The sequence below is a fragment of the Eschscholzia californica genome, unplaced genomic scaffold, assembly GCF_041429995.1.
Source record: "Eschscholzia californica isolate CP2 unplaced genomic scaffold, dmEscCali1.0.p SCAF_1, whole genome shotgun sequence".
NCBI lineage: Eukaryota > Viridiplantae > Streptophyta > Magnoliopsida > Ranunculales > Papaveraceae > Eschscholzia > Eschscholzia californica.
In genome coordinates this window covers 86,742,376-86,769,691 of record NW_028238198.1, presented here as the reverse complement: position 1 = coordinate 86,769,691, position 27,316 = coordinate 86,742,376, and the positions used below count along the sequence as shown (strand labels likewise).

Here is a 27,316-nt window from a genome sequence, read left to right as displayed (position 1 = left end):
AAGGCCTCCACCTGTTTAGTCAAATTGGCTAACTTTGCATGCACATCATCACTTTCATTTAAAAGGTACATCCCTCCCCTTGAGCTCGTTTGAGCCTTGGATTTACTTCGATCATTTGTATCGGATATGTCCCAACTTTGGGCATTTTCCGCCAAGTGGTCGAAATAATCCCAAGCGTCCTCGGGATCTTTACTCATAAATTCCCCATTACACATCATTTCTACAAGTTGTCTTTGGGTGGAGGATAGACCATCATAAAAGAAATTGATAACCCTCCACACCTCATAACCGTGATGTGGGCAAGAATTTATGAGCTCTTTGAATCTTTCCCAACACTCATAAAACGACTCATGTTCCTTTTGTGAAAAGTTCATGATGCTCCGTCTCAATGTGTTCGTTTTATGAGTGGGAAAAAATCTCTTTAGAAAGTGTGTGGTCATCTCTTTCCAACTCCCTATTGATCTAGGGCGTAGAGAATGAAGCCATTGCTTAGCTCTTTCCTTTAATGAAAAAGGAAATAACTTAAGCTTAACGATGTCCTCCGGCACTCCATCGAGTCGGAGTGTCGAGCAGACCTCGTCATATTCCTTCAGATGAAGGTAAGGGCTTTCAGACTCTAAGCCATGGAACTTAGGGAGTAAGTTAATGACACCATGCTTAATCTCAAAGTTGCCAACATGCATAGGAAGAACAATGCAAGATGGTTGACTAGTTCGGTCGGGTTGCAAGTAATCTCTCAAGCTCCTCATAGGAGGGTTCATCTCATGACCCTCACTACCATGTGTGCTCTCTTGGTCCTCCATAGTGTCTGACCGATGATAGTTGTGGTCAGACTCAGACGTGCTACCAAGCTCTATGTTCCTCTCTAAACGGTTGTGACTATTCCTAATCCAACAATTCATGCACAGAAAGAGAACACAAAATGCACACACAAACACACACAATAGTCAGACAATATGAAAGATAGAACTTCGTTACCCCCCTTTGTTGTTTGATTTTGAAGTCGGGTTTCCACTTTCCTCCGAAATCCCCAAACTTCCTTTCGATCTCTTTTTGTTATTTTTGTTTTTCTGAAAAACACAAAGCAAACAAAACTAATTAGAATCTAGGATAAAAGAAAATAATACTTATATCTAAGCTACACGTCGCTATCCCCGGCAGCGGCGCCAAAAACTTGATGCACCCGAAAAGGTTGCAAACCCAAGCGGAGGTATCAAGTAGTAATCCGGCAAAGCCGGGTTCGATCCAAGGATAGGAATGTAGCTTGGATATCGAATGGTCTTATTCGTCAGTTTAGATATCAAAGGCTTACTTAGACAAAAACGGAAATAAAAGAAGATAATGTGAGGTTTATAATCGAATAAGCAATAAGAAAATAAAGTAAGTAAAACAACTAAAATATCAATGTAAGAGGGCGAGAGAGATTTGAGAGAAGAGTTCGGAGGAACAATAGTCGGGAACAACAAGTGAGAGAAGTGTCGAGGTCCGGGAATCCGATGTGGTGAACTTACAACTATGTACGGTCTAATCGAATGGATTGATACAAACCTAGTCTCGATTCCTAAGGTAGATGTTCATAAGCACTACGTATGTCCGGAGATAATACTTAGTCAAATAAACTTCCTAAACGAATAAAACCGAATCATCGATCACTTTGCCTAATCGATTAACTATGTGAAGTACTTGATAGGACACATGAAAAAACGATTGAAACAAGTAATCAAAATAAGAGAACATCAATTTATTATCAAACACATTAAATTATCACAAACACAATCACAAATTCATCAAGATTTCATCCCTAGACCTCAACAAATTGATTAGCTACTCATGTTCAAGCAAATATCGAGATTCAAAGTTAAAGAAGAAACCACACACATGATTTTATAATTTTGGAACACTAAAGATCTCAATTAAATTAATAGGAGTAACTTAACACAAACTAATATGCTCTTGGAGTGATTGGATAAGATAAAGAACAAGTAAAAATGGAAGAACACAAGAGAAGGTGAGAGAAAATGGAGGTTTTCCGGCTGAGGTTGGGTCTCCACTGTGTAGCCAAACAGTCCCTTAAGTAGAAGAATTTTCCAGCCAAGAACTCACCAAACAGCACCCTAGTCACCCCCACTAGCTCCCTGGTTTTTCCTCCTTGAAAACCGCCATTTAAATCCACCAAAACCACCTGCTCCTTTCTCACCAAATACTGCCTACAAATCCCTTAAACCACTTCCAAGTGCCTCTTTAAACTACTTAATAAAACCCATCCAAACCACCTATCTCATTAGCACAAACCGCCACTTTCATCCCACTAAAACTACTACCAATAATTAATACTCACCAATACCACCTAGCCCCCTCCTTCCTGATCTCTTCTTTCCAGAAAATCCCGCCTGGTTCTCTTTCTCTCTCACCTCGCCTGCCCCTTGCACCTTCAGAAACTCCCCTCTTCCAGCCCCTTCTCTCTTTTTCTATTTTTTTCTCCAACCCTAGAAAAACTTCTTGGTCATACTCTTTGACTTAGGCTAACTCTTCATGGGGGTGTTCATAAAATCTCTAATTGCTCATCTTCTTTACACAAGTGGGCTTGGGTTTGGGTTGTTGCTTCTCATTAAGAAATCAAATTGGGTGCCCTCATCATTCTCTACATCTAGCTTTTAGCAAAGACCGAAATATCCATCGACTTCTTATGATCACCATTTCTTCATCCGAACTCCGATTCGATTCTCGTCTTCACCGTTGGGTTCATCATTGACTCTACTTTCCATTGGTCCAAATGACCAATTTGCCCTTCAAGCGCCTTTCTTCCATTTTTATCCGTTTTTCTTGTTCAACTCCATAGATAGTACCTAATCAAAAGAATTTTATAACTAATCAAAATAAAAGTATAAAATGGACTAACTCATTTAAATTAAGTGACATAAATGTGGTGAATTCACATCACATCAGTTATTCCGACGAAGGGGCTCCTCCCCTTCGCCGGAATTATAGAGAGATGAGAGGGAGAAATGAGAGAGAGAGATGGGAGAGAGAGAAATGAGAGAGAGATTAGTTAGAGAAAGATAAAATAAATAAATTTTGAAGGTCGCAGGAAAATTTGGCCGGCCGGCGACCTTCATCGGAGAAGATGATGAGGTGGCGAGATACATGATGTGGAGGAGAGAGGCGATGAGATGGAGGAGAGAGAGGGAGAGATGAGGTGTTTTTAAATTTTTTTTATATGTATTCTATTTTGGCCCCCTAGTTTTTTCCAAAGTAGCTATAAGCTTTTGGAAATTGACCCAAATTTAAAAGGGGGTCAATTTTGAATTTTGAAATCATTCTTATAAGAAGGGTAAATATGGAAAAAAAAAAGATTAACCATAAAAGTTGACTGACGGTGTTAAGAAAAGGGGTCCATATTTGAATTTTTCGAAAAAAAAAAGGAGCCATAAAGGAAGCAAAGTAGGGGCCAAATAGGAATTAACTCAAATAAAAATAATTTCTGGAGAAAAATGTGGGAAACCCAAAAAACATGAACCTCACACTCTTAAAATCGCCGGCCAACGGCGCCCACGATTTCTTTGTCTCTTCTCTCTCTTTGGCTTTTTTTTTTGTTGTATCTTTCTCTCTTCTTTCCCCCTCCCTTTCTCCGTTCTCTTTCTAAATTCCGACGAAAAAAATTGCATCTTCGTCTGAGCCGTCTGCAAAACCAGACGAGGGAGGATTTATTCGTCTGGATCTGGACTCCAGATTAAGGCAAAGTTGTCTAGTTTTACCATTAGCTCTGGTAGAACTAGAGGAGGGTCCCAGCGAAGCTCCCCTTCGTCGGACCATGAAAAAAAAAGAGAGAGAGAAAGGTATGAAGAAAGAGAGGAACAGAGAGACGATGGGATTCAGCGTTGGAAGGTCGCTTGAGGTAATGGTCGACGGAGTTGTTAGCGGTGAGAATGGAATACGGAGGAAGAAGAACAAAAAAATAATAATATAAAAAGTTAGTAGTGTTTGGAGGAAACAAAAAAAAAACTTGTTTACACCAAAACTTTGTACCCTGAAATTTTTCTTATTTCCCCAATACATTGATCTAAAGAAAATAAAAGCTAAAGGACAGATACCCCCAAATCAAGTTCGAGGGTTACAAGGTCGGAATCGCGTTCTAGAAGTGAAAGGGAAGCAAGGAGGCTTCATTGGACTCTCAGGGATGACAATGTAGAAGGAAAGAAGAGGGCAAGGTCTAGCTCTGCAGTTGGGAAGAGTGGTAAGTATGTCAATTAACCTCATTAGCTGGAACATCAGGGGGTTAGGGTCGGCGAAGAAGAAAGCAGCGGTCAGAAGGTTAAGATTGGAGAACAAAGCTTCTTTAGTTCTTTTGCAGGAAACTAAGCTTGATAGTGTTAGCAACATTTTGGTTTGTGGATTATGGGGTAATAGCTGTGTCGATTGGGTGTGTCTCCCTACTGTAGGGGCAGCAGGAGGGATCCTTTGTATGTGGGATCCTAACCTTTTTGTGTGTTTAGACAAATCAGTAGGTGTCTTTTCTGTTTCTGCTAAACTTTGTAATGTGTTAGATGGTTTTGAATGGATGGTATCTTCTGTTTATGGTCCTTGTGTATCTAATCTTAGGGAGTTATTTTGGGAAGAGCTAAATCAGATTCAAGATAGTTGGAATTTGCCTTGGTGCATTGCGGGGGATTTTAACGTTACTCGTTTTGTTCATGAGAAAAGGAATTATGCTCCTATTAGCAGTAAAATGAAACGTTTCGACAGTTGGGTGCAACGCAATTCGCTTATAGATCTCCCGAGTTTTGGGATGTCCTATACATGGACTAACAATCAAGCTTCCCCTAACATGAGTTTACTTGATAGATTCTTAATTAATAAGGATTGGGAGGAGAAATATCCGTTGGCTACTCAAATTATCTTGCCTCGCCCTGTTTCGGATCACGCTCCAGTGCTATTAAAAGTGGAGTCTCCTGTCATTCACAACCCTCCCTTTAGATTGGAGGAGATATGGCTGAGGGATAAGGATTTTCTTCCTTTGGTTAAGGGTTGGTGGGAAGACATGAATGAGCTGAGTCCATTATGGTGCAAGCTTAAAGCTCTCAAGGATAAGCTTAAACCATGGTCGAGAGAGAAATTCAAGCGACAAAGAGAGGCAATGACTAAGTTGCAAGATCAGATTCACGAGCTAGATAAGATTGAGGAAGGGAGGGATCTGCTCCAGTCAGAGTTCGACAGTAGGGCAGGTTTGAAAGGGGAATTGGAAAGTCTGCTCAGTTTGGAAGAGATTAGTCTTCGCCAAAAGTCTCGGGCCTTATGGTTAGAAGCGGGGGACAGAAACTCCAAGTACTTTCATAGTATCATCAATTGCAGGAAGAGATCGAATAGAATCGCGGCTCTTAAAGTTGGCGACCGAATCGTCACAGAGATGGAGGAAATTAAAGGTTCGATCTCTTCTCATTTCGCTTCTTTATTCGAAGAACCAGAATTGTGGAGGCCAGGGGCGGAAGGAATCAACCTTCCTAGATTGGATGATTCCGTTGCGTTAAGCTTGGACGGAGAATTCTCAGAGGAAGATGTTCTGGCAGCAGTTCGGGGGTTGGCGAAAGACAAAGCTCCGGGCCCAGACGGTTTTCCGATGATTTTCTATGTGAAATGTTGGGATATAGTGGGTAAAGATGTTATGAAAATGATGTCGGATTTCTGGTTTTCAGGCAGATTGGATTGGCGGTTAAATCAAACGTTTATGTTCTTAATTCCCAAAAAGAGTGCTTCAGAAACTCTTAACGATTATCGTCCCATTAGTTTGGTCAGCGGGCCATACAAGATTCTGTCCAAGTGTCTGGCCAACAGGCTGAAACCTTGCCTTGAGTCCCTTATTTCTCCTTATCAGGGAGCTTTCATCGAAGGTAGACAAATTTTAGACGGTGTTCTTATAGCCAATGAATTGCTCGACTCAAGGATTAAAAGTGGGGCAAAGGGTATCCTGGTTAAGGTGGACCTCGAGAAGGCGTATGACAAGGTGAATTGGGATTTCTTACACTCAGTTATGACTAAGATGGGTTTTAAAAGAAAATGGTTGTGTTGGATTTATAAGTGTGTATCAACAGCTTCATTCTCCGTGTTGGTTAATGGTTCGACCACGGATATTTTTCAGAACTCGAGGGGAATTCGTCAGGGGGATCCCACATCCCCGCTTTTATTCCTTTTAGTTGCTCAAGTACTGATTACTCTTGTCTCTATTGGGGAAAGTAAAGGGTGGCTGGATGGTTTTAGAGTGAAAGAAGCAGGAACAATGGTCTCTCATCTACAATTCGCGGACGACACGTTATTTTTTCTTCAAGCTAGCCGTACCCAAATCTTGAAACTCAAGGATATCTTAATTTGGTATGAGGCAGCCTCAGGTTTGAAGATTAATTTTTCTAAAAGCCAAGTGATCGAGGTGGGTGAGGTAGAGGAGCTTGACAGTCTAGCTAGGTTGTTCGGATGTACTAAAGGGTCCCTTCCTACTTCTTATCTCGGGCTACCTTTAGGTCATGGATACAAATCGAAAAAGCTTTGGGACCCAATTTTGGAGAGAGTTTCGGTGAAACTTTCTTCATGGAAAGCCAAGACTCTTTCCCGCGGAGGTAAGGTTACTTTAATTATGGCTGTCCTTTCAGCCCTTCCTATCTATTTTCTTTCCCTCTTCTCGATGCCCATCGGCGTGGTCTCACATATAGAGAAGAGTTTCAAGAACTTTCTGTGGAATTCGGGAGAAGAGATGAAGAAAATCCATTGGGCGGCTTGGGAGTTGATTTGTAGACCGAAGTCGATGGGAGGTTTAGGAATCAAAAATCTCAGAATTATGAATGACGCCCTCTTATCCAAGTGGCTTTGGCGATTCGGGATCGAGAGAAATAGGCTTTGGAGGATTGTCATCGGGCAAAAGTATGGGGTAGATAGCGGTGGCTGGACTTCTCTTCCCCCAAAGGGAACCTACGGTTGCTCGGTTTGGAAAGGAATTTTCAAGCGTTGGGATTCATTTCACTCTAATACTAGGATCAAGGTCGGCTCGGGGTCTTATACTAAGTTCTGGCAGGATACTTGGTTAGTGGACCAGCCTCTTCATGTGGTTTTTCCTATCTTATTTCGAATATGTATGAATAAGGAGGGTATGATAACCGAGTTCTTTGATTCCGTGGAAGGGTTTTGGTCTATTCCGTTGAGACGTAGGCTCAGAGATTGGGAAGTAGTTGAGTTCAATCGGTTAATGTCTTTATTGGGCAGCTTTTCCTTATCCAACAGTTTGGACGCGAAGGAATGGGTGGCTTCGAAAAATAAGGAGCTTTCTGTTAAGTCTTGCTATGAAGTTTTGTCCAATTTCTCTGACCGAGAGTCTAAGGTTTACCTGGATGTGTGGAGACGGAACGTTTCTCAGAGGGTCTCTTTATTTCTTTGGGCGGCGTGTTTAGGGCGGGTTCCTACTATTGACTTGTTGAGAAAGCGTGGGTGTTCCACCCCAAATAGGTGCCCGATGTGCAAGAAAGATGAGGAATCTAGCTCGCACCTATTTATTCACTGTGATATATCGTACAATGTATGGCGGCATTTCATAGTCTCTCTGGGGGTTTCATGGGTTACCCCAGCTTCAGTTTCAGACCTCTTGACTACTGGGGGAGTTTTCAAAGGGAGAAATTCGATCATAAACATGATCCCTAATGCTATCCTTTGGGCGCTTTGGAAATCTAGGAATTCAGTTATCTTCTCTAACAAGACGGGGACGGTGGAAGACATTATTTTTTCAGCGAATTGTTTTGTGTACCATTGGAGCCGAAGCATTCTGAGGGCTAAATATAGATCGTTTTTGGACATAGTGGGGAATTGGGGGGCTTTCATTTCTTTGATGTAACTGCGTCGGTGTCGGGTCTTGTCTTTTGTTTTTTCGTTTCTTGGTTTTTGCCCTTTTTTCCTTCTTCTTTTGTCTTCTTCGCCGTTTCGGCGTGTACATATTTTGCCCCCTTCTCGTTTATAATTCAATCACATTATTCAAAAAAAAAAAGCTAAAGGACCGAAAAATGAAATTAGGTAACAATTCTCCTCAAAATATCTCTCTACTTAATCTTATAGGATGTTGTTTTCTTCTTTTCCACCGTTTAAAATGTATCTACTCAGTAATAATATATTATCAAATATCTAAACGACTCCTTGCGCTTACTCATTTTTCAACAGAAACAAATTCCAACATTTTTCATGTCACACCTGCAATAAATACATCAACGTCTTTGTTTTCTTTAGTTTGGCTTAATTTGTGTTATTGGATGCCTCAGTTAGTTGCATGCCACTGCTGCCTCATCCTAGATTGGCCTCTGCAAGTAATAAAGAAAAATTGAACACGATCAAGCAACAGTCTACTAAATAGTATAGGAGTAAGAAAGTAGTAAATAAGACGAACCCGTATCCTCATGTACGTTAGTTTAGGTGCGTATTCTTCTTCGAACCTGCAGCTTCTCAAGAACCTTCTTTGTAGTATCAGATTGAGGATGCAACCATTCAATATCTAAAATGCATAAGCGTCTCAGGTCTTGTACGTCAATGTCTTTTATATGTGGAAGGAAACCTTGGAAATTTGGACATTCGGTGATTCTCAGAGACCTAAGTCTAGGATTTAATATCTGGCGCGGGAGAAACTCAAGTTGTGGAACATCCCTTATACTAAGGTGTTGCAGAGAAGTGATGTTGGTGATATTCAATACCTTGGCATTAACTTGTTCAATGATGATATCCCCAAGACAGGGAAAAGTAGTTGGAAATGTAATCAACTTTGGGCAATATATAATAACCAAATCAACAAGCATAGGAAAATAACAAGAAGCTGTCTCTTCAACCTCCTCAATCCATTCTTCTAAATTTTCCATATGAGCTAAAGTAAGCTCTTTTAAGTGAGGAAGTTGACCAAAGCCTTGAATTTGTTGAATTCCGTTGCAGTTTCGCAGTTGTAGCTCCACCAAATTTGGTAGAGACAATGACGTATTAGTCATCCATGATGGAAGTTTCAAACCTTTATAGCCTTTAATTGTCAGTCTCTTCAGATTAGAATGAGGTTGAAGGCCCTCATATACGTCTTCATCCAAGTGTCTGTTTTCGTCGTCGTCATCATCATCATCATCACTAAAAACGGAATGAAAATCCTGCCAGTCTAGTATCAAAGAGGTAATATTTGATTTTCCCCTTAAATTGGCTCGTTTGGCTTCCTCTATTCCACCACTTCTTACCCTCTCCAAACAATTGATCTCTAACTCACCACAAATGAGGTTTAGACCTCCCAGGTCTCCAATACCACCACCACCACCAGCAGCACAATGTGATCCACTCACATTATACCTATCTAATGTTTCAAGACGAGTTAGGCGATCCATTCCTGAGATTGTTCCTTCGGTGTAGTGTGACCATTTAAGACTTCTCAGGTTGGTCCAATTACCTATGTATTTGGGAAGCTGACAGTCCCCCAGGTCTACTTCCTCCAGATTGCGTAGCCCCCCGGTACGAGTACATGACTCTGGTAACAAACTAATATTAGTACCTCTCAGGTTGAGTTTCCTAAGTTTCAAATCTCCAATTCTGTTGGGTAAGACTACTACCTTGCTCAACCGGAATTCTAATTCCGTCAATCCCGTCAATTCAGTTATACTTTCAGGCAAATCTCTTATACTTGTGTAAGAAATATTTAGGACACGTAAACGTTTCAAAGCTCCCAACTCTTTCGGTAGCTCACCAAGATACATACAACTCTCAGCAATCAACACTTCCAAATCACGACAGTCATTAATGGAGTCAGGTAGTTTCTTTATCTTAGTACTATTAGAGAGATCAAGTATTCTCAGTTTTTTCAAATTTCCAATTTCACTGGGTAACCCTTCTAATTTAGTACATTCCTGTAGGAACAGAAACTGCAAATTAGACAGGCTACAAATAGACTTCGGCAATTCTTCAAATTCAGAACATCCAACAAGAGAAAGATGCCTTAGATTTTTTAATGCTCCGATGTCATTAGGGAGACTTCGAAGATCCTTGCAGTTGTCTAATAAAAGTGTTTGCAAATTATATAGAGCACCGATAGTCAAATCATGTACTTGGAGTGAGCAAAACGAAAGGTGAAGTGATGCAGGGGCACCCGGCGTGAAGACTTTTTCCATGACCGAACCCGGTCATGGGCCAACCGGCCAGAGAAAGTAGATTTAGGAAGTCCTTATTTTAGTATGATTATTAGATAATTTAGGTTTAGGAAATTATGTTATTTTAGTATTTTCAATAATTGGAAAGGTCCAGATTTGAGTCTAGTTATTTAGGCAGTTGCAGTATTTTAATTATTTAGGAAAGTCTAATTCAAGTCTATCTAGGAAAGTCCAGAATCCTATAAAAGGATATCTAGTTTGTCTATTATTCTCAGATTGAGAGAAAAACCCCTTTGAAGATTTAATAAAGTTGAGTATTTAGAGTTATTTGATCTTTATTTTCGTCGTTCTTATTTAGTTGTTTCATCTCTTTGATTCCGCTGCGTTTCTACATCATGAAGGTATCTCAAGTGTTTCAATTTGGCAAAAGAAAGAGGTGAACTCGTAATCCTTAAACCACTCAAGTATAATATGCGTAAGTACTTATTACTAAAGACACAATTAGATTCCCATACATATATTGGATTCAAGGTAAGAAAAGTTTGCAATTTCTTTGGAAATGTTGTTGGAATTTCTTTCTTGTCAAAAACCACACCTAGCCGACGAACTCCTGTGTTAGAAATGGCATCCAGTTCGCTCATCTCCACATTTAAGAACTCATTATTCTCACTAACACTTCGTGCAAGCTCATATACAAGATCTTGCATCTTGTACTTTTTATCCCGTTTTGGTGATTGAATTTGGAGTAATGAACTGTTTACCAAATTATTAATAAAATTCCTCCCTTCTTCCATTGGTGATGGAACAAACCCTTCTGCTATCCAGAACTGGACCATAGTTTCTATCTCAAATTCCCATCCCCTTGGAAATATAGAACAATAAGTCTAGGCGACAAATGAACGTAACTAAATTTCAGTATTTCTTTTATTCTACTTTCATTTTCTAAGATTGTCATTACGGGCATGTCTTTTACTTTTACCCAGTCGCTTTCTTGATTTTTGTTGTGCATAAGACTTCCTAATGTTTGTGCAGCAAGGGGAAAGCCGCCACATTTACTTGCTATGCATTTTCCTAGATCTATCATATTTGAGCTCTCCCGTGCTCCGCCGGGAGAAAATGCTCGGTGTTTGATAATAGACCAACAACCCTCATCCAAAATCTGTTGCAAAATGTAAGGAGAAATTGCTCCCCTATACGTTCCATGCAACCTCAACGCTTCTTGTAGTTACCAAAATTCTGCTCCCTTGAGCACCAACTACCATTCGACTTTTGAGACTTGCCCATTTTCTAACATCTTTGTCCCAAAAATCATCGAGGACTAACAAATATTTCTTGCCGTTCAACTCTCTACGAAGTCGACCTACCAACACGTCAGTAGTAGGTGTGTCAGAAGTGGATCCCGTAATTGTGTCAAGTATATGTTTTGAAACTTTATCCACAACAATATCACGATCAGAGACATAAACCCATATTTTTAAGTCAAAGTGTTTGGTTACAGTCTCGTGATTATAGATTCGTTGAGCAAGTGTTGCTTTCCGATTCCTCCCATACCCACAATGGATATGACAGAAACTCTTTCATCACCATGTGATACCGAGTTAATCAGCAAGTCAACTGTCTGGGAAATATCATCCTCCCTGTCGACATTAATTACGGAGTGTTAGGAAAAATAACCTAATTAACTTGTTCAGGAATATGAAGATAAACGATGCGAAAGTAAAAGTATAGACACCAAGATTATTTAACGTGGCAAAAAACCCCTCCAAGATAGAATGTAAAAAACCACGGGACCTAGTCCAAAAATCTTCCACTATAATTAAATAATGAGTTACACAATTCTTCACCAAACCTATGGTGGATAAACCAATTGTTCAAGATGTGTGGAAACACTCTTGGATAACAATTCTTTCCTAAACAAATAGAGGATTAACCAACTCTTCAAGATGTGTAGAAACACTCTTGAATAACAACTCTTCACCAAAACTATGGTGGATAAACTGAACAAAGAAACAAAGAAATAGAAATCTCTTACTCCTTAGGATTTGAACAAATCTTAGATTACTAAAGGTTGAAGAAGATAACCACAAACTAAATTGCTTCACAAGATTAATAATCTTCTTTTCTTCAAACCAATATTTCTTCTCTTTCAATCTCTCTTGAAAGAACCATTTCAGAAATCTCTCTTTCTCTGACTTCTCTTTGTTCTGGAAGTTGTTGTGTATAATCTCTTCCCTTTCATTCCCTATTTATAATGATAAATAAGGAGGTTTACCAATAGAAATAGGAATTCCTTTCAGGCTTGAAAAAATAGAAGTTTCTATTTTTTCCCCAAACAAGGAATAAGGGAAATCCTATTCCAACTAGGAGTCCTTTAATTATAAGGAGGGACCCCAACACGGAGTTGTCTCCGTAGGAGTCAGTGCTCTCGCGGCCGTCCCATTGAAGATGATCACTAGTACTACCCAGTTTGAATCCAAACCTATCCATATCCTTGGTAATTTTATCTAAGTTTGTGTTGATAGTTTTGATTTTAGTAGCTGTCTGGTAATCAAATAAGATGTTCATGGGTACTGTAAGTAAATAATTAGATACCTTGTCTAGCCTACGAAGGTACATAATGTCATCTCGACGCATTAATTCGTAGGCAAACTCGTCAAGCACGTCGTCAGCATCATAAGCGACATCTCTGAGCCGTTTCAACCAAAGCATGACTGAATTATCATTAACTTGTCTATTTTCGGCATCAAATATTACAGCCAAAATCATCTCCAGTGTCTTCTCAAGAGTTTTCAGATCACTTCTCATGTTCCAAAAAGGACTAATCTCATTTGAGATGACACCCAGCAGTTTCTTCAACATATCAGTTACACCATTAATTAGGAAACCTTCCATTCTCCCTCTCTCTTTTCTTTCTTTCTTTCGCTCTTAGTATTTGATGAGGGCCGCCTTGATGAGTCTCATTTGCTCAATTATTCTTCTTCATGGAGCTGAGCTTTCTCTCTCTCTCCACCTCTAATAATAGTTTTTTTTTTTAAAACCAACTGTCATATATATAATTAGTGTAGAAGATTACATTTCATATTAGGACACTTGGAAGATTGACTAATTTTTAATAGAATTTTTGAGTTTATAGCCCAAAAAACGTGCCCTAATAAGACATTTAGTCCTCTCTAATCCTATAAAGGATTTCAAAACCAAAAAAATAATATAAATGGGTATCTAGTCCAGTTGGTGTCATCTAGAGAAAAAACACAAATCCCTATAATACCAAATAAATCATAATTCCTAATCTAACCTTCCTCATATATTATAACTGATTTATCTTCAAAATCCATAAAGATCTTCTTCCATTTTTATCTCCCACATTCTCTCTCAAATCACGTTTTTAAACAAAGAAATATATATTATAACTGATTTATCTTCAAAATCCATAAAGATCTTATTCCATTTTTATCTCCCACATTCCCTCTCCAATCACGTTTCTAAACAAAGAAACGTGATTCATTATTTTCAGTAACCGAAACCTCTTTATTCTCTCTCTCTCTAAATCCGATTCACATAACAAAACCTCCATTAAACTCAGAAATCTTGTTTCATCTTCATTAGATTGTTTTTCAAACATTCGTCTTCTAATCCAATACACAAGCTCAGAACTCCATTTCTATTTATGTCTCTTCATATCAAGTTAATCAGGTAAAACATAAATCAATTTATAAGTTTTTGTGATTCTATTTCAGTTTATAGTAGTTGATTCTCTCTCTCTCTCTCTACATCTTAATCTACTGAAAATCTTCCATTAAAACAAAGAAATTGTTTCATATTCATTAGAGTTTTTCAAAATCAGTTTCTTAATTGTTAATCAGGTAAACAAAATTCTTCTTTAATAATTCTGTTTCAAATCGAGTATGTTATTATTGTATTTCTCTCTCTAAAAGTTTCTTTAATGATTTCGATATTGATGAAGATAATCCTTCATTACTAATTCCTATAAATCGAGTATACATATTGTTGCAATCAATCATCATATCAGATATCTTTAGATATATAGTTTAAACCTAATGATATTCGTACTTTTTCTTCAGATCTGGTTTTCAATCCGTACGGATTTACGAAACGTGGTTTTTTCGTACGGTTCCTCATAACAGAATTAACAGTACATGTACTTTATCATAAATTACCATAATTTATAGTAAATAATGCAAACATCTCCAGTACGATGTTTTTCAAAATGAGAACATGATATATGTATTTTCTGACAAATTATATATACTTTATCACGAATATCATGAATATTATATGGAACATTAATTATGCTTTAATCTAAAAAACAATACTCGTTTCATTATTAGTACAACTTCGCTTATATATGTAAATCCCGTGTACTTTGAAATAAATTACATATAATTTACGTAAATGTTCATGTAATTTATTGTAAATAATATACTTTTTTTATATAATTTATATGTATTAATCTCTCTCCATTTGTTATCACAGATGGAGTTCCTGGCAGAATCATCAAATCAAAATAAGCAAATCAAACTTGAAATACCCTTGTTCTTGTTACTTGACTTTTTGATTGGCTCCTCGAAATATTTCATAAGAAATGCACACTTGAATGGATCTTGATCATGATTCCTTGGAAAAGCCTCATATTCGGCCCCCTCCATTAGCATTCCAAGCAATAGGGCAACATGGATGGGCACCATTATTGAACCAGAGAAGATTTTGTACGTTTTTTTGTAACAGAATGTAAACGATGTGTTATGTAAAAGAAATTATATGTAATGTAAAAGAAATTATGTGTATTTTACTGAACAAGGCCCAAATACATTTGTGTATACTTGACAAATGATGGTTTACTCGTCATAAATAATACATAATTTACGTATTTATTTCATAATTTGTATTCGATGAGTATTTATGTATGAGTTGTGACGCCCCGTGTCCCAAAATAGACACGACCACGCCCCGGCAATTCACAGACGAGACTAAAATCCGGCAGAGTCTCCTCTGTAAATCGAACCGGTCGCACCTGCAAAACCTGTCATGCAAACCATACATTCGCATAAACAAGAATAAACTATTAAGCGGAAGCTACACAAACTCAACTCAGTTTCGGGTCGAAACCCGAACCACAAAAAATACAAACGCCTCATAAAACGCCGCTACAACTTATAAACAACTCTAAGTGTTACGTATATACATATTAGAGTTTGATTTCTGCAATAAATACACAACTTTAAAATAATAGAAAGCGAATAAACGACAACCGAAGAAAACGACGCAACTCCACTAGCCTCGTCAGACAAGATCACCGGCAGGAATACACACTCCGCCTCGAGGCTACAACCAAGAACCTGCACACTGACAACTGGTAGGGGGTCAGAATACTCACCGACACGAGTTATTCTGGTAGAAGACCAATCCAAAACCCATCACGTTTTCAAAGGTTCATTTAATAAGTTGTAAACATCATGACAAATCGAGTTATCAAACCAGTTACCATATATACTATATACAAAACCGTTTTCCTTAATCTAGCAAGCAATAGCAGTGATTAGCTGCCCACCCATGGTGCGCTCCCAATAAGAGGAGAGTTCCTCAGGAGAACCTAGAGTGCGTTAGATAGTACCAGCCCATTTATGGCACTAGCTAATGCACTACGTCTCCTCGAGAAAGAAACTTACCCCTAGCCGGTAAGCCTCTCTCCCACTAAGGGACTCCGCAATCATTGAAGAGTTTACCTCATGATACATATATACCTTAAGTATCTAAATACGTTTTTGATCACCGAGTTCGAATAAGAGAGCCGTCCCCCAATACCCATGGAAGGACCTGAACCTCATTCTCTTCGGTACCCTGTCATGCATCTAATGCAATCTTTCAAAATCAGTTTCATCCATTTATCAAAACCAATATTCATATTCAATTCATTATCTTATCAAACACGGAAGTGGAACAACCAAGAGTCATATCGCCACAAAGCAGAGGGATTCCCAATCAATGTCACCTCCCAGGCGAGCGGTCAGGGTGTACGGCCCTGAGCCTCGAGCTGGAGGCACGAGCACCAATGGCCAGCAAGTGAAGCACTCTACTCCCACAGGTCTCATGACTAGTGTCGCCCACCTCACCGGTCTCACACGGATCACAACCGTGTCCACATGTCATCCTACCCTCAATGGCTACGTGCCCGTAGGTTGACATAATCCGCAGTCGGGTACATACAAGAAAATCCCAAGTAGTTCGCAATCATCGTAAAAACAGTTCGAAATCATTTCTCATATCACATTTAAAACCATTCACGCATATTCAGTTCATCACTTAAAATCGAGTTTCATGCTACCTAAACTCTAGTTATAATGGCGCATATATAACTATACGACTTGGCACATTTCATTATCTATAAATCATCATGTTGGATAAAAGATTCAGAACCCCTACCTCAGTCCTTGCATCACCAAAGACCTCCCGCCTACCAGACGACCTTATTCCTCCTCATTCGCATACTCTGGGATAAGGAAGAATAACCAAAACCACCGAATAGAAACATTAGGTTCTAAACGAAGAACCTTGCACGACAAAAACGATAAATAAAACAAAACAATGAAAAGTCATAACATAAAAACAAAACGATAACTTTGGAAGACTTCGACTTAACCGAATTTCGATCGATCTTCTATCTTTCATACCATGCCCAATCGGGGTCGATCAATCACTGTTTGAAATGACTTATAACCTTAACATTTAGTCATTAGATGTATTCCCCAAAATCCAAGTGAATCGCCTTTGAAGTTTGCAAAAATACGAACAACAAAGCAGAATTTTTTCCTAACTGCGCACTGTTCGGTAAAACAGTCATAATTCTTTCGTCCGATATCGAAATGACTTGTACCATACCTTTTCGGAAAGCTAACAACCTAAGCTACGACTTTCGTGTTTTATGAAAGTACGTACGAGTAACATATCAATCCCAGATTGGCTCGGACAGTAGGTTTAATTCAGTCCCTCGAGTTGTCGTTCGATCGATAACCTATATCACATAATCTCTCTAAAGTTACTTATACACCAAAATTACTTTATTCCCAACCATATAAACCCTAGAACTATATGAACCATGAAAACCCAAAATTCCATAAACCCCAAACCCTAGAATTTAAGAACAAGCCAATAAAATCATCAAAACCATAATTTCTTACTTGATTTAGTTGTTCTTACTCTACTTGTTCATGATTTCATCGCAACTAATATAAATTCGAAGTAGAAACAAGATTTCATCAACCAAATTCAAAAGAAATTCGGTCTAGAGAGAGAAAGAGAGTTTTACTTACCAAAATTAACGAACTTAGCTCGAATCAACTCATTGAAGCTTGAATTCAACAACAAATCAAATTTCCCCTTGAAATCAACTTGAAATCTCCATAGAAATCGAATTTTCTTTCACCCAAACCCTAACCCTCAATTTCTGTCGAGCAAAAGAGGGATAAAAAGTCTGATTTTTCTTCTCTTATCCATTCCCACGGATTTACAGTTAGGTCCCTGTTTTTGTCCCGATTGCAAAATACCCCCTACATTTTCCTCTTTGCTGATTTGGCCCTTCTTTTGACTTGACCCAAATGCCAAATAGTCCCTAAACAACCTTTTAAAACACGGGATGTTACAATCCTCCCCCCTTAAAGAAATTTCGTCCCCGAAATTTAGATCAGCTCACAAATTGTCCTAAAGTATCCTTCGAATTAAATCGTTTTCCTTTAACGACTTCTTAACCAGATCATATCACAACTCTTCTTTATCATTTCCTACTATAATGACGAACTTCTGACCCTATCGATAGATTCTTCAAGAGCTTTGCTTGTTCCAATAACTTCTGAGCTTAATCAGATAACAACATATCTTTCACCATCCTCACATTCTTCACGCATCTGATTCTTCCACTACAAAAAAAGCGTCCAATAGGGACATGCATTTTTACTTCTGTCCCTAATATATTAAAAGTAGGGACAATTTTTTACTATTCGTCCCCAATAAAATAGCAATAGGGACAAATTTTAGGTACAACTGAAAAATGGCGCAAAATTTCGGACAAAATAAAAAATTGCGCAAAAAAATTCCCTCTTTTTTTTCCTAAAAAATCAAATCCCTCGTTTTCTTTAGTTTTTCTTTTCTTTCTTTTTCTCTCTCTTTTTTTCTCCTCTGTAGGTACAGAGAAGAGGAACGATTTCTCCTCAATAAAGAGAAGGAGATTTCTCCTTTTTCTTCTACATGTTATAGATTTTTATTCTTCCTTTGTTCGATCTCTTCTTCAATCTCTGTCTCCTGGGTGTGGGTTCTTTTTTACCTCCACTTCTAGGGTTTCACCACCAGGTATGTGTTCATCCTCTTCTTCAAATAAATCAATGAAAATTTTGGAGTACCATGAAACCCTTATTTGTTTTTGCAGAAAACCGTTTCAGTTCAGGTGTTAAACAAAGTTAGATTGTTTCCACAAGTCTTGCCACAACCAGGTTATATTTTTCTTCATATTCGTCTTCTTCTTCGAATTAAGCTACTAACTATTTATGACATAGTTCCTGATTCAATTTTGCACCAATGTTATTCAATTTAGCATCAATTGTATTCAATTTTGCATCATTTTGGCATCAACTTTATTCAATTTGACTGTTCCAGGTAAGTTGGTATTCTTCCTCTTCTTCCTATTCCTCAATAGTAGAAATCAAGAGTTTATGGTTGGGTGAAATCAAAGTATTTTTGTTAGCTTCATGTTTCTACCATTATCAATAGATGTTAAGACTGAATTGGTCAAGAAATCGATAGAAAGTTCCTTCTTTTACCATTTTTTGTTGTCTTCCTAGTTTTTGTTATCTTCCTATTTTATTTGATGGAGTAAACTTAAATGAAAAATGTATACCAAAAAAAAATAATCCTAGTCATGTTGATAAAGGAATTTTAATCATTTTCTTTTTTCGCTCGACTTGTTTCATCTTTCAGACGTTAGAGCTAATTGAACAAGAATGCGTCAGTGTATCTGCTAAACTAAAGCTAAAAGTGAGGCGGTAATATCGAACTCCTTACACTCCGGACTATTAGAGGAAGTGTATTATAGATTTTAAGCTTTATTTATACAACTATGTTATCGAACAGAAAAAACTACATGATGGTCATTGAGGATTTGAATGCCAAGTTTTTATAATGCTTTTATCTCCCAAGCTGTAAATGATAATTTCTGGCTTGTGTTTGTATAGGACTTGATTAAATATGAGAAGCTTGGGATACAGGTTGGTCGTACTTCGATGTAGTTTGCCTGTTGGATACATTTGAGCACTCGCGAGAACGGTTCTAAATAATGAAGAAGTGCTGAAATACATTTGTTGTTTCTGGTTTAACATCTTTTTGCTTAAATATTTTTTAATGTCCTAGCCTTACTAACCAATGAAAGGTTTAGCAGATCCAATGTTGTGAACACTTGTGAGGTTTAATTTGATATGAAACTTAAGTTCAAGGAGACAAACGCTGTAACTTCTGTTGACTTTTTTGTAGTTTTTGTCGTGGTTTCTTTACAATCATATTACTCACGTTGGTTAGATCTTTTTCGGTCCTTAATTTATCTTACTTCATATGATAGGTTTGATATTTTGTACATTCTGAGCTCATGTTCTTTGCTACCATACTGACTACTACAGGTCCAGGGAGATTTTGGTGAACAAACATGCAAAATTGAAGGTACTATCTTGATGATTTTGATATACTATTGATGTTATAGTTCTGAATATTTTTCGGAAACTAGTCTCTTGATTTGGTTGGACAACATATTACCATGTGAAACTTTTCAAATCTTGGGTTGACTTTCACCATGAGAGTTTAGTTACTGGTTGGGCAATTTCTGATTTTATTTTTTTTTTCCAGGGGAAAATTAGGCAAATCTCTAATATGTTTACTTTGTATTTCGCCTTCTTTGTACAAAAGACCTATTTTATATCAATGTCTGAAGGACAAATCATTTTGATGTTTTGGCTTACAAAAGGATTTTTGCTCTCTCATATCTTTCAGGTGCAAGGGAGGGTACCTATCAGATCCATGTTGTTAGTGATAATCAGGTATCATCATTTAAACCTGAACAGTTTGGATTTCAAATAACAAATAGTTGATGCCTATCAGGAATATGAAAAGAATAAGGAGTACCAGGATCTACAGACAAGCTGGACCTAATGAAAGCTAAGCACGAGGAAATAAAAATGAACAAATCAAGTCTTGTTTCAGACAATATAAAGGTATGATTCTTATTTGAAACTGCAACATTGTCCCAGTTTAGAAAAGTGTTCTTTCTTAATCTTATTTTTGTCATATCAAGTGGAGCAGTCAATTCAGGAAAGCAAATCTAGGGTGACAACTTTCCGGTTTGTTAGTTGTCATATGTGTGCTGGAAGTCTGCAGTTAGGTTCTTAAACACTAGAAATTAATGGTTTAGCAGAGATCATTTAAATCTCAAATAATACCAAGACTGGGAAGTCCTCATTGGTGAATGGGTGAGTGAAGTTGTTGAAACTGTCGATTTGTTTATGTACAGTTTTCTGTTTTATCTCTCAGTGATTCAGATGTATGATGGTTAGATTTAACTTGAAATTTAGGAATAACCCTTATCTAGGATCCATTGGATAACGACGTTATCAATATTCACATTGCAACTCTAGGTTTCCTGATTCAGTACATGTACTTTACCTGTCTGGTATTTTTTTTTGGTATTTGTACCTTATATAAAAGTCTCTGACTGAGGTTTACGTTCTGTTGTTTCTCTTCCTTTCTTTTTCATTCTACTATCCTTTGATTGGTGTTAACAGGCAGAGCTTCGTGCTATGGGTATGAAGACCTTGAAAGAGGAACATCAAGCTCTTTTATCTGATAAGGCTGCGGAAAAGGGTACTTGCAGTCTCTGCAACATCAGATTCAACAACTGAAGGTTACTATAACTGAACTGATTCTTCAAAAGAAGCTTTAAAATTAATAGTCAAGTTATGAATTACAAAAATGATCAAATTGATTGCTGTTCTGGGCCTCTGGCCGGGATCTGGAGCCTAATCAAAATGACGAAGTGCTAATAAAGTGGTTTCCCTTAATTTGACATTGGAAGTTGGAATAGGGTCGACTTCTCCAATGAGGGCTTATTCATTTGATTCATTCTTCCTAGCAATCTTTCTCTAGGATCAAAACCCAACTTTCACCGTCTCACATGATCTAGGCCAAATTGTTCGCACGTCACGGAAGATGATGGTTATTCTCGTATTATAGAGAACGAGTGACTTCCCAATCTGGTTGTCCTTTTCTGCTAATTTGACTTAAACCCTTTGTTATCTTACTCTATTCCTCTGTTTTTGGATAGAGCATCTCTCACATAAATTATACTCAAATTATACCATTGTTTGGAGATAAAGGAGAACTTTGGTTGATCAAATTAGGACACTCAATATGAAACGTTATTTTTTTACTGAATTATAGCATTGTTTCTAGAACTAATGCTGTATTACAGTGACCTGGACACTTAATATGAAACATTATTATGTACTGTAAAAGAATTCTCTTCTAAATGCAACGCAAAGACCCGTGAGGGTATGCTCGTTAGATTACTAGAATAGTAAACACAAACTTATTATGAAGCTACGACTTTTAAGAAGATTTTATGTGTGAATGTTTGCTCTTTTAATAATTTTATAAAAGTTTTAACATGTTTGTATATTTGCCGTGTCCTAATTTTGAAAAAGCTAATAAACTAATGGCTTTTGTTCTCTTCTGTTTTTCGTGTCCATGGCACAGGGATATGATGGAGCTCTGCTGAGATGATGTGCTAATGGTGTTTCTACTTTTTTCCTACAACATGAGAAACAAGATGGGAGGATGAAGTTAGGGTAGTTTATTTTTCATACAATGTTATCTTCTTGTGGAAAAGTTATTAGTCTATTCTCTTATTTTGGATTGACCTTTTTTTTCGTCCACGCTTGTGAATTTCTTCGGAAGGCTTCTCAAAACATGTTAATGTGAATATTTGTTTTTTAAATTGTTCAGGGAAAATTTTCTCTTTCGTATGCACTAATTATTGTTTAGAAAACTTCTAATCAAATTTGTAGGGACGAATATTAACTGTATCAGGTACAGGCAATAGAAAATCACAATCGACCTTATAGGGATGACTATTATCCGTCCCAAATGCTAACGAGGGAATTCTCTCCAAATTTGTAGGGACGGATATTAATTGTCCCAAATGCTAACAAGAAGAAATCACGCCGAATTTTTCAGGGACAAATATATGTTGTCCCTAATAATTGTTGATACAGGGACAATTACAAACCGTCCCAAAAATATATTTGGGACAGATGCTATCTGTCCCCATATCCGTCCCCATTATTATTTGGGACGCCACTTTTTGGGACAGATTTTAACCGTCCCCAATACACTTTTAGGGACAGTTTTCCCATTTTTGGGACGGTTTTTGGCCGTCCCTAATGGACCTATTTTTTGTAGTGTTCGAACCTCTCTACAACCCTCATGTATCCTTCCTGAAGTTATGGTCACTTCATTGTGGTCACAATACATCTCGAGTGGTTCAATCAGTAGCTTCTTCGTTACTCGATGGCATTTCTCACATTTCCGGTTCGCCTAGGGTAGCTACTCCTGGCAATGCCTTCATATAAGAATCACCTGCTCGAGTGACTTAGGCTCACCAATTTTACCACTAGTCCATACATATCGAACCAATTGACCACACATATAATCATTTCTGAAACTACTAACTCACTGCATCTAACCAAAGTCAATCTGGCTAAACTCTATAAACAAACTAGATTCAATCCTTCATATCCCGAATTCTTCTAAATAACCACACAACTCAAGGATATTCCATAACAATGACTATCCACGATATGAAGAGATAAAGAAAAATAAAGACCTCTATAATCTGTATATAAGAATAAGTTCTCGTTGATCCCATATCCTCAAAGAAAATTCCATTCTCGATAATATAAGAAAATACCGTTGTCCATAATATAATAAAATAAAGATTGAAGACCTCCATAATCTATCTATAAGTATAAGTTGCCGTTGATCCCACATCCTCAGAAAATATCGTTCTCAATAATATAAGAAAATATCGTTGTCCATAATATAATAAAATAAAGAATGAAGACATCTATAATAAATTCAAGTCAACATCGGCGTTGACACTATAATCTCAAGAAAAATATAGTTGTTGTCGATAAGATGATAAAATGAAAATAGAAGACCACTAGAATATCTATACAAGTCGTAGATAAATCAATCCTCGAAAAATTCCACAATAACTTTATAACAATATTTCTAATACCCAACACCAACTTAATCTATATAACCTCAAATATCAAAACATTTCGTCAACCCAATAAAATCCAGACCCATACTTATCTGTAATCAAACTGAAACAATACACGCTCGAAACAACCTGATCAAAGTCAACCTCAACTGTCTCTGAATGATCTGATCGAAGCTCATAAATGAAGGAATGTGTATAACTACCATGAGGTCTGCATTACCAAGTCGGACTCATTTCCTCATCTACTATTGTCTTAGATACTTCCAAAACATCGATATGTCGACTTGCCCAAAATTTACCTCTGAACTCCTAACCCTTCACTGTCCTCCCATAACATCTTGTACAACCTTGTAAGAAATTTATAACAATCTTAAACCATCCATCGAGTCTTCCTTTATCGAGTAAAATGAATCAAGAAACGAAAATCAAAAGAAACAAATACATATATAGCATCTTTTATTCTTGGTCGCTTTTAATCTTGAAGCTTTTAGACACCTAATCTTGTCCAATTTTATCTTTCCCTAAAGTCTAGAGCAGTCAATGCTCTACACTATACACGACTTATAGGTCACCAGAACTCATGCTCTGATACCAACTGTGACGCCCCGTGTCCCAAAATAGACACGACCACGCCCCGGCAATTCACAGACGAGACTAAAATCCGGCAGAGTCTCCTCTGTAAATCGAACCGGTCGCACCTGCAAAACCTGTCATGCAAACCATACATTCGCATAAACAAGAATAAACTATTAAGCGGAAGCTACACAAACTCAACTCAGTTTCGGGTCGAAACCCGAACCACAAAAAATACAAATGCCTCATAAAACGCCGCTACAACTTATAAACAACTCTAAGTGTTACGTATATACATATTAGAGTTTGATTTCTGCAATAAATACACAACTTTAAAATAATACAAAGCGAATAAACGACAACCGAAGAAAACGACGCAACTCCACTAGCCTCGTCAGACAAGATCACCGGCAGGAATACACACTCCGCCTCGAGGCTACAACCAAGAACCTGCACACTGACAACTGGTAGGGGGTCAGAATACTCACCGACACGAGTTATTCTGGTAGAAGACCAATCCAAAACCCATCACGTTTTCAAAGGTTCATTTAATAAGTTGTAAACATCATGACAAATCGAGTTATCAAACCAGTTACCATATATACTATATACAAAACCGTTTTCCTTAATCTAGCAAGCAATAGCAGTGATTAGCTGCCCACCCATGGTGCGCTCCCAATAAGAGGAGAGTTCCTCAGGAGAACCTAGAGTGCGTTAGATAGTACCAGCCCATTTATGGCACTAGCTAATGCACTACGTCTCCTCGAGAAAGAAACTTACCCCTAGCCGGTAAGCCTCTCTCCCACTAAGGGACTCCGCAATCATTGAAGAGTTTACCTCATGATACATATATACCTTAAGTATCTAAATACGTTTTTGATCACCGAGTTCGAATAAGAGAGCCGTCCCCCAATACCCATGGAAGGACCTGAACCTCATTCTCTTCGGTACCCTGTCATGCATCTAATGCAATCTTTCAAAATCAGTTTCATCCATTTATCAAAACCAATATTCATATTCAATTCATTATCTTATCAAACACGGAAGTGGAACAACCAAGAGTCATATCGCCACAAAGCAGAGGGATTCCCAATCAATGTCACCTCCCAGGCGAGCGGTCAGGGTGTACGGCCCTGAGCCTCGAGCTGGAGGCACGAGCACCAATGGCCAGCAAGTGAAGCACTCTACTCCCACAGGTCTCATGACTAGTGTCGCCCACCTCACCGGTCTCACACGGATCACAACCGTGTCCACATGTCATCCTACCCTCAATGGCTACGTGCCCGTAGGTTGACATAATCCGCAGTCGGGTACATACAAGAAAATCCCAAGTAGTTCGCAATCATCGTAAAAACAGTTCGAAATCATTTCTCATATCACATTTAAAACCATTCACGCATATTCAGTTCATCACTTAAAATCGAGTTTCATGCTACCTAAACTCTAGTTATAATGGCGCATATATAACTATACGACTTGGCACATTTCATTATCTATAAATCATCATGTTGGATAAAAGATTCAGAACCCCTACCTCAGTCCTTGCATCACCAAAGACCTCCCGCCTACCAGACGACCTTATTCCTCCTCATTCGCATACTCTGGGATAAGGAAGAATAACCAAAACCACCGAATAGAAACATTAGGTTCTAAACGAAGAACCTTGCACGACAAAAACGATAAATAAAACAAAACAATGAAAAGTCATAACATAAAAACAAAACGATAACTTTGGAAGACTTCGACTTAACCGAATTTCGATCGATCTTCTATCTTTCATACCATGCCCAATCGGGGTCGATCAATCACTGTTTGAACTGACTTATAACCTTAACATTTAGTCATTAGATGTATTCCCCAAAATCCAAGTGAATCGCCTTTGAAGTTTGCAAAAATACGAACAACAAAGCAGAATTTTTTCCTAACTGCGCACTGTTCGGTAAAACAGTCATAATTCTTTCGTCCGATATCGAAATGACTTGTACCATACCTTTTCGGAAAGCTAACAACCTAAGCTACGACTTTCGTGTTTTATGAAAGTACGTACGAGTAACATATCAATCCCAGATTGGCTCGGACAGTAGGTTTAATTCAGTCCCTCGAGTTGTCGTTCGATCGATAACCTATATCACATAATCTCTCTAAAGTTACTTATACACCAAAATTACTTTATTCCCAACCATATAAACCCTAGAACTATATGAACCATGAAAACCCAAAATTCCATAAACCCCAAACCCTAGAATTTAAGAACAAGCCAATAAAATCATCAAAACCATAATTTCTTACTTGATTTAGTTGTTCTTACTCTACTTGTTCATGATTTCATCGCAACTAATATAAATTCGAAGTAGAAACAAGATTTCATCAACCAAATTCAAAAGAAATTCGGTCTAGAGAGAGAAAGAGAGTTTTACTTACCAAAATTAACGAACTTAGCTCGAATCAACTCATTGAAGCTTGAATTCAACAACAAATCAAATTTCCCCTTGAAATCAACTTGAAATCTCCATAGAAATCGAATTTTCTTTCACCCAAACCCTAACCCTCAATTTCTGTCGAGCAAAAGAGGGATAAAAAGTCTGATTTTTCTTCTCTTATCCATTCCCACGGATTTACAGTTAGGTCCCTGTTTTTGTCCCGATTGCAAAATACCCCCTACATTTTCCTCTTTGCTGATTTGGCCCTTCTTTTGACTTGACCCAAATGCCAAATAGTCCCTAAACAACCTTTTAAAACACGGGATGTTACATGAGTAAAAACGAAAACAAATGCTGCTTTAATGTTCCCAGAAAAATATACTATTTCCAAAACTAAAAGTTAAGTGAGAGAAAGTGACATATATGTTTTGTATATTAACCCCCAAATCACGCTAAATTGATCCTAGATTATATACTATTTCCAAATCTGAAGTTAAGTGAGAGAAAATTGTTTTGAATCGAAAAAAATTTACATAGTAAGATAGAGAAAATTGATTTGGTTTCCAAATCTGTAAAGAAGAGAGAGAAAATTGATTTGGAAATATCCGTGGTGATGACGTTTTGGTTTTGGTTAGGATTTTGGTTTCTGATTGATTCGGATAATAGGAAAGAGAAAATTTGATTTCCAAATCTATTTAGAGGAGAGAGAAATTATGATTTGTTTCTATCCGTTTGTTTCTAATAAATCTCCATATTTTTGGCTAATAAATCTCCATATTAAATCTGTAAAGAAGAGAGAGAAAATTGATTTGCAAAAGTTTGGATTTTGTTTCTAAACAGATTATAGAAGAGAGAGAAAATTT

At 37.7% G+C, this 27,316-nt stretch overlaps 1 protein-coding gene and 3 long non-coding RNA genes across 5 annotated transcripts; 2 read left to right on the top strand and 2 right to left on the bottom strand.

The window, feature by feature from the left end:
- Positions 1-8,312: 8,312 nt before the first annotated feature.
- LOC147570638 (putative disease resistance protein RGA1) lies at positions 8,313-13,022 on the bottom strand. The gene is made up of 6 exons (XM_086664658.1): positions 12,723-13,022; positions 11,360-11,704; positions 11,110-11,289; positions 10,646-11,014; positions 8,457-9,890; positions 8,313-8,324 (listed from the first exon to the last, which is right to left on the bottom strand). Exons 1-6 carry the CDS (start codon positions 13,020-13,022, stop codon positions 8,313-8,315), a joined length of 2,640 nt encoding a protein of 879 aa, XP_086520784.1.
- Positions 13,023-15,179: 2,157 nt separating this feature from the next.
- On the bottom strand, positions 15,180-26,604 carry LOC147570635 (uncharacterized). The gene is made up of 6 exons (XR_015231483.1): positions 26,455-26,604; positions 25,568-25,634; positions 22,647-24,497; positions 17,459-18,061; positions 16,572-16,638; positions 15,180-15,501 (listed from the first exon to the last, which is right to left on the bottom strand). It is a non-coding gene; the product is annotated as an uncharacterized LOC147570635 (long non-coding RNA).
- Positions 18,352-19,456, top strand: LOC147570637 (uncharacterized). Its single transcript, XR_015231484.1, has 4 exons — positions 18,352-18,491; positions 18,568-18,631; positions 19,116-19,180; positions 19,370-19,456. It is a non-coding gene; the product is annotated as an uncharacterized LOC147570637 (long non-coding RNA).
- Positions 19,718-20,367, top strand: LOC147570636 (uncharacterized). Of its 2 annotated transcripts, none has more exons than XR_015231485.1 (3): positions 19,718-19,847; positions 20,175-20,221; positions 20,283-20,367. It is a non-coding gene; the product is annotated as an uncharacterized LOC147570636 (long non-coding RNA). The 2 variants fall into 2 exon arrangements; XR_015231486.1 differs by having other exon boundaries at positions 20,269-20,344.
- Positions 26,605-27,316: the final 712 nt, after the last annotated feature.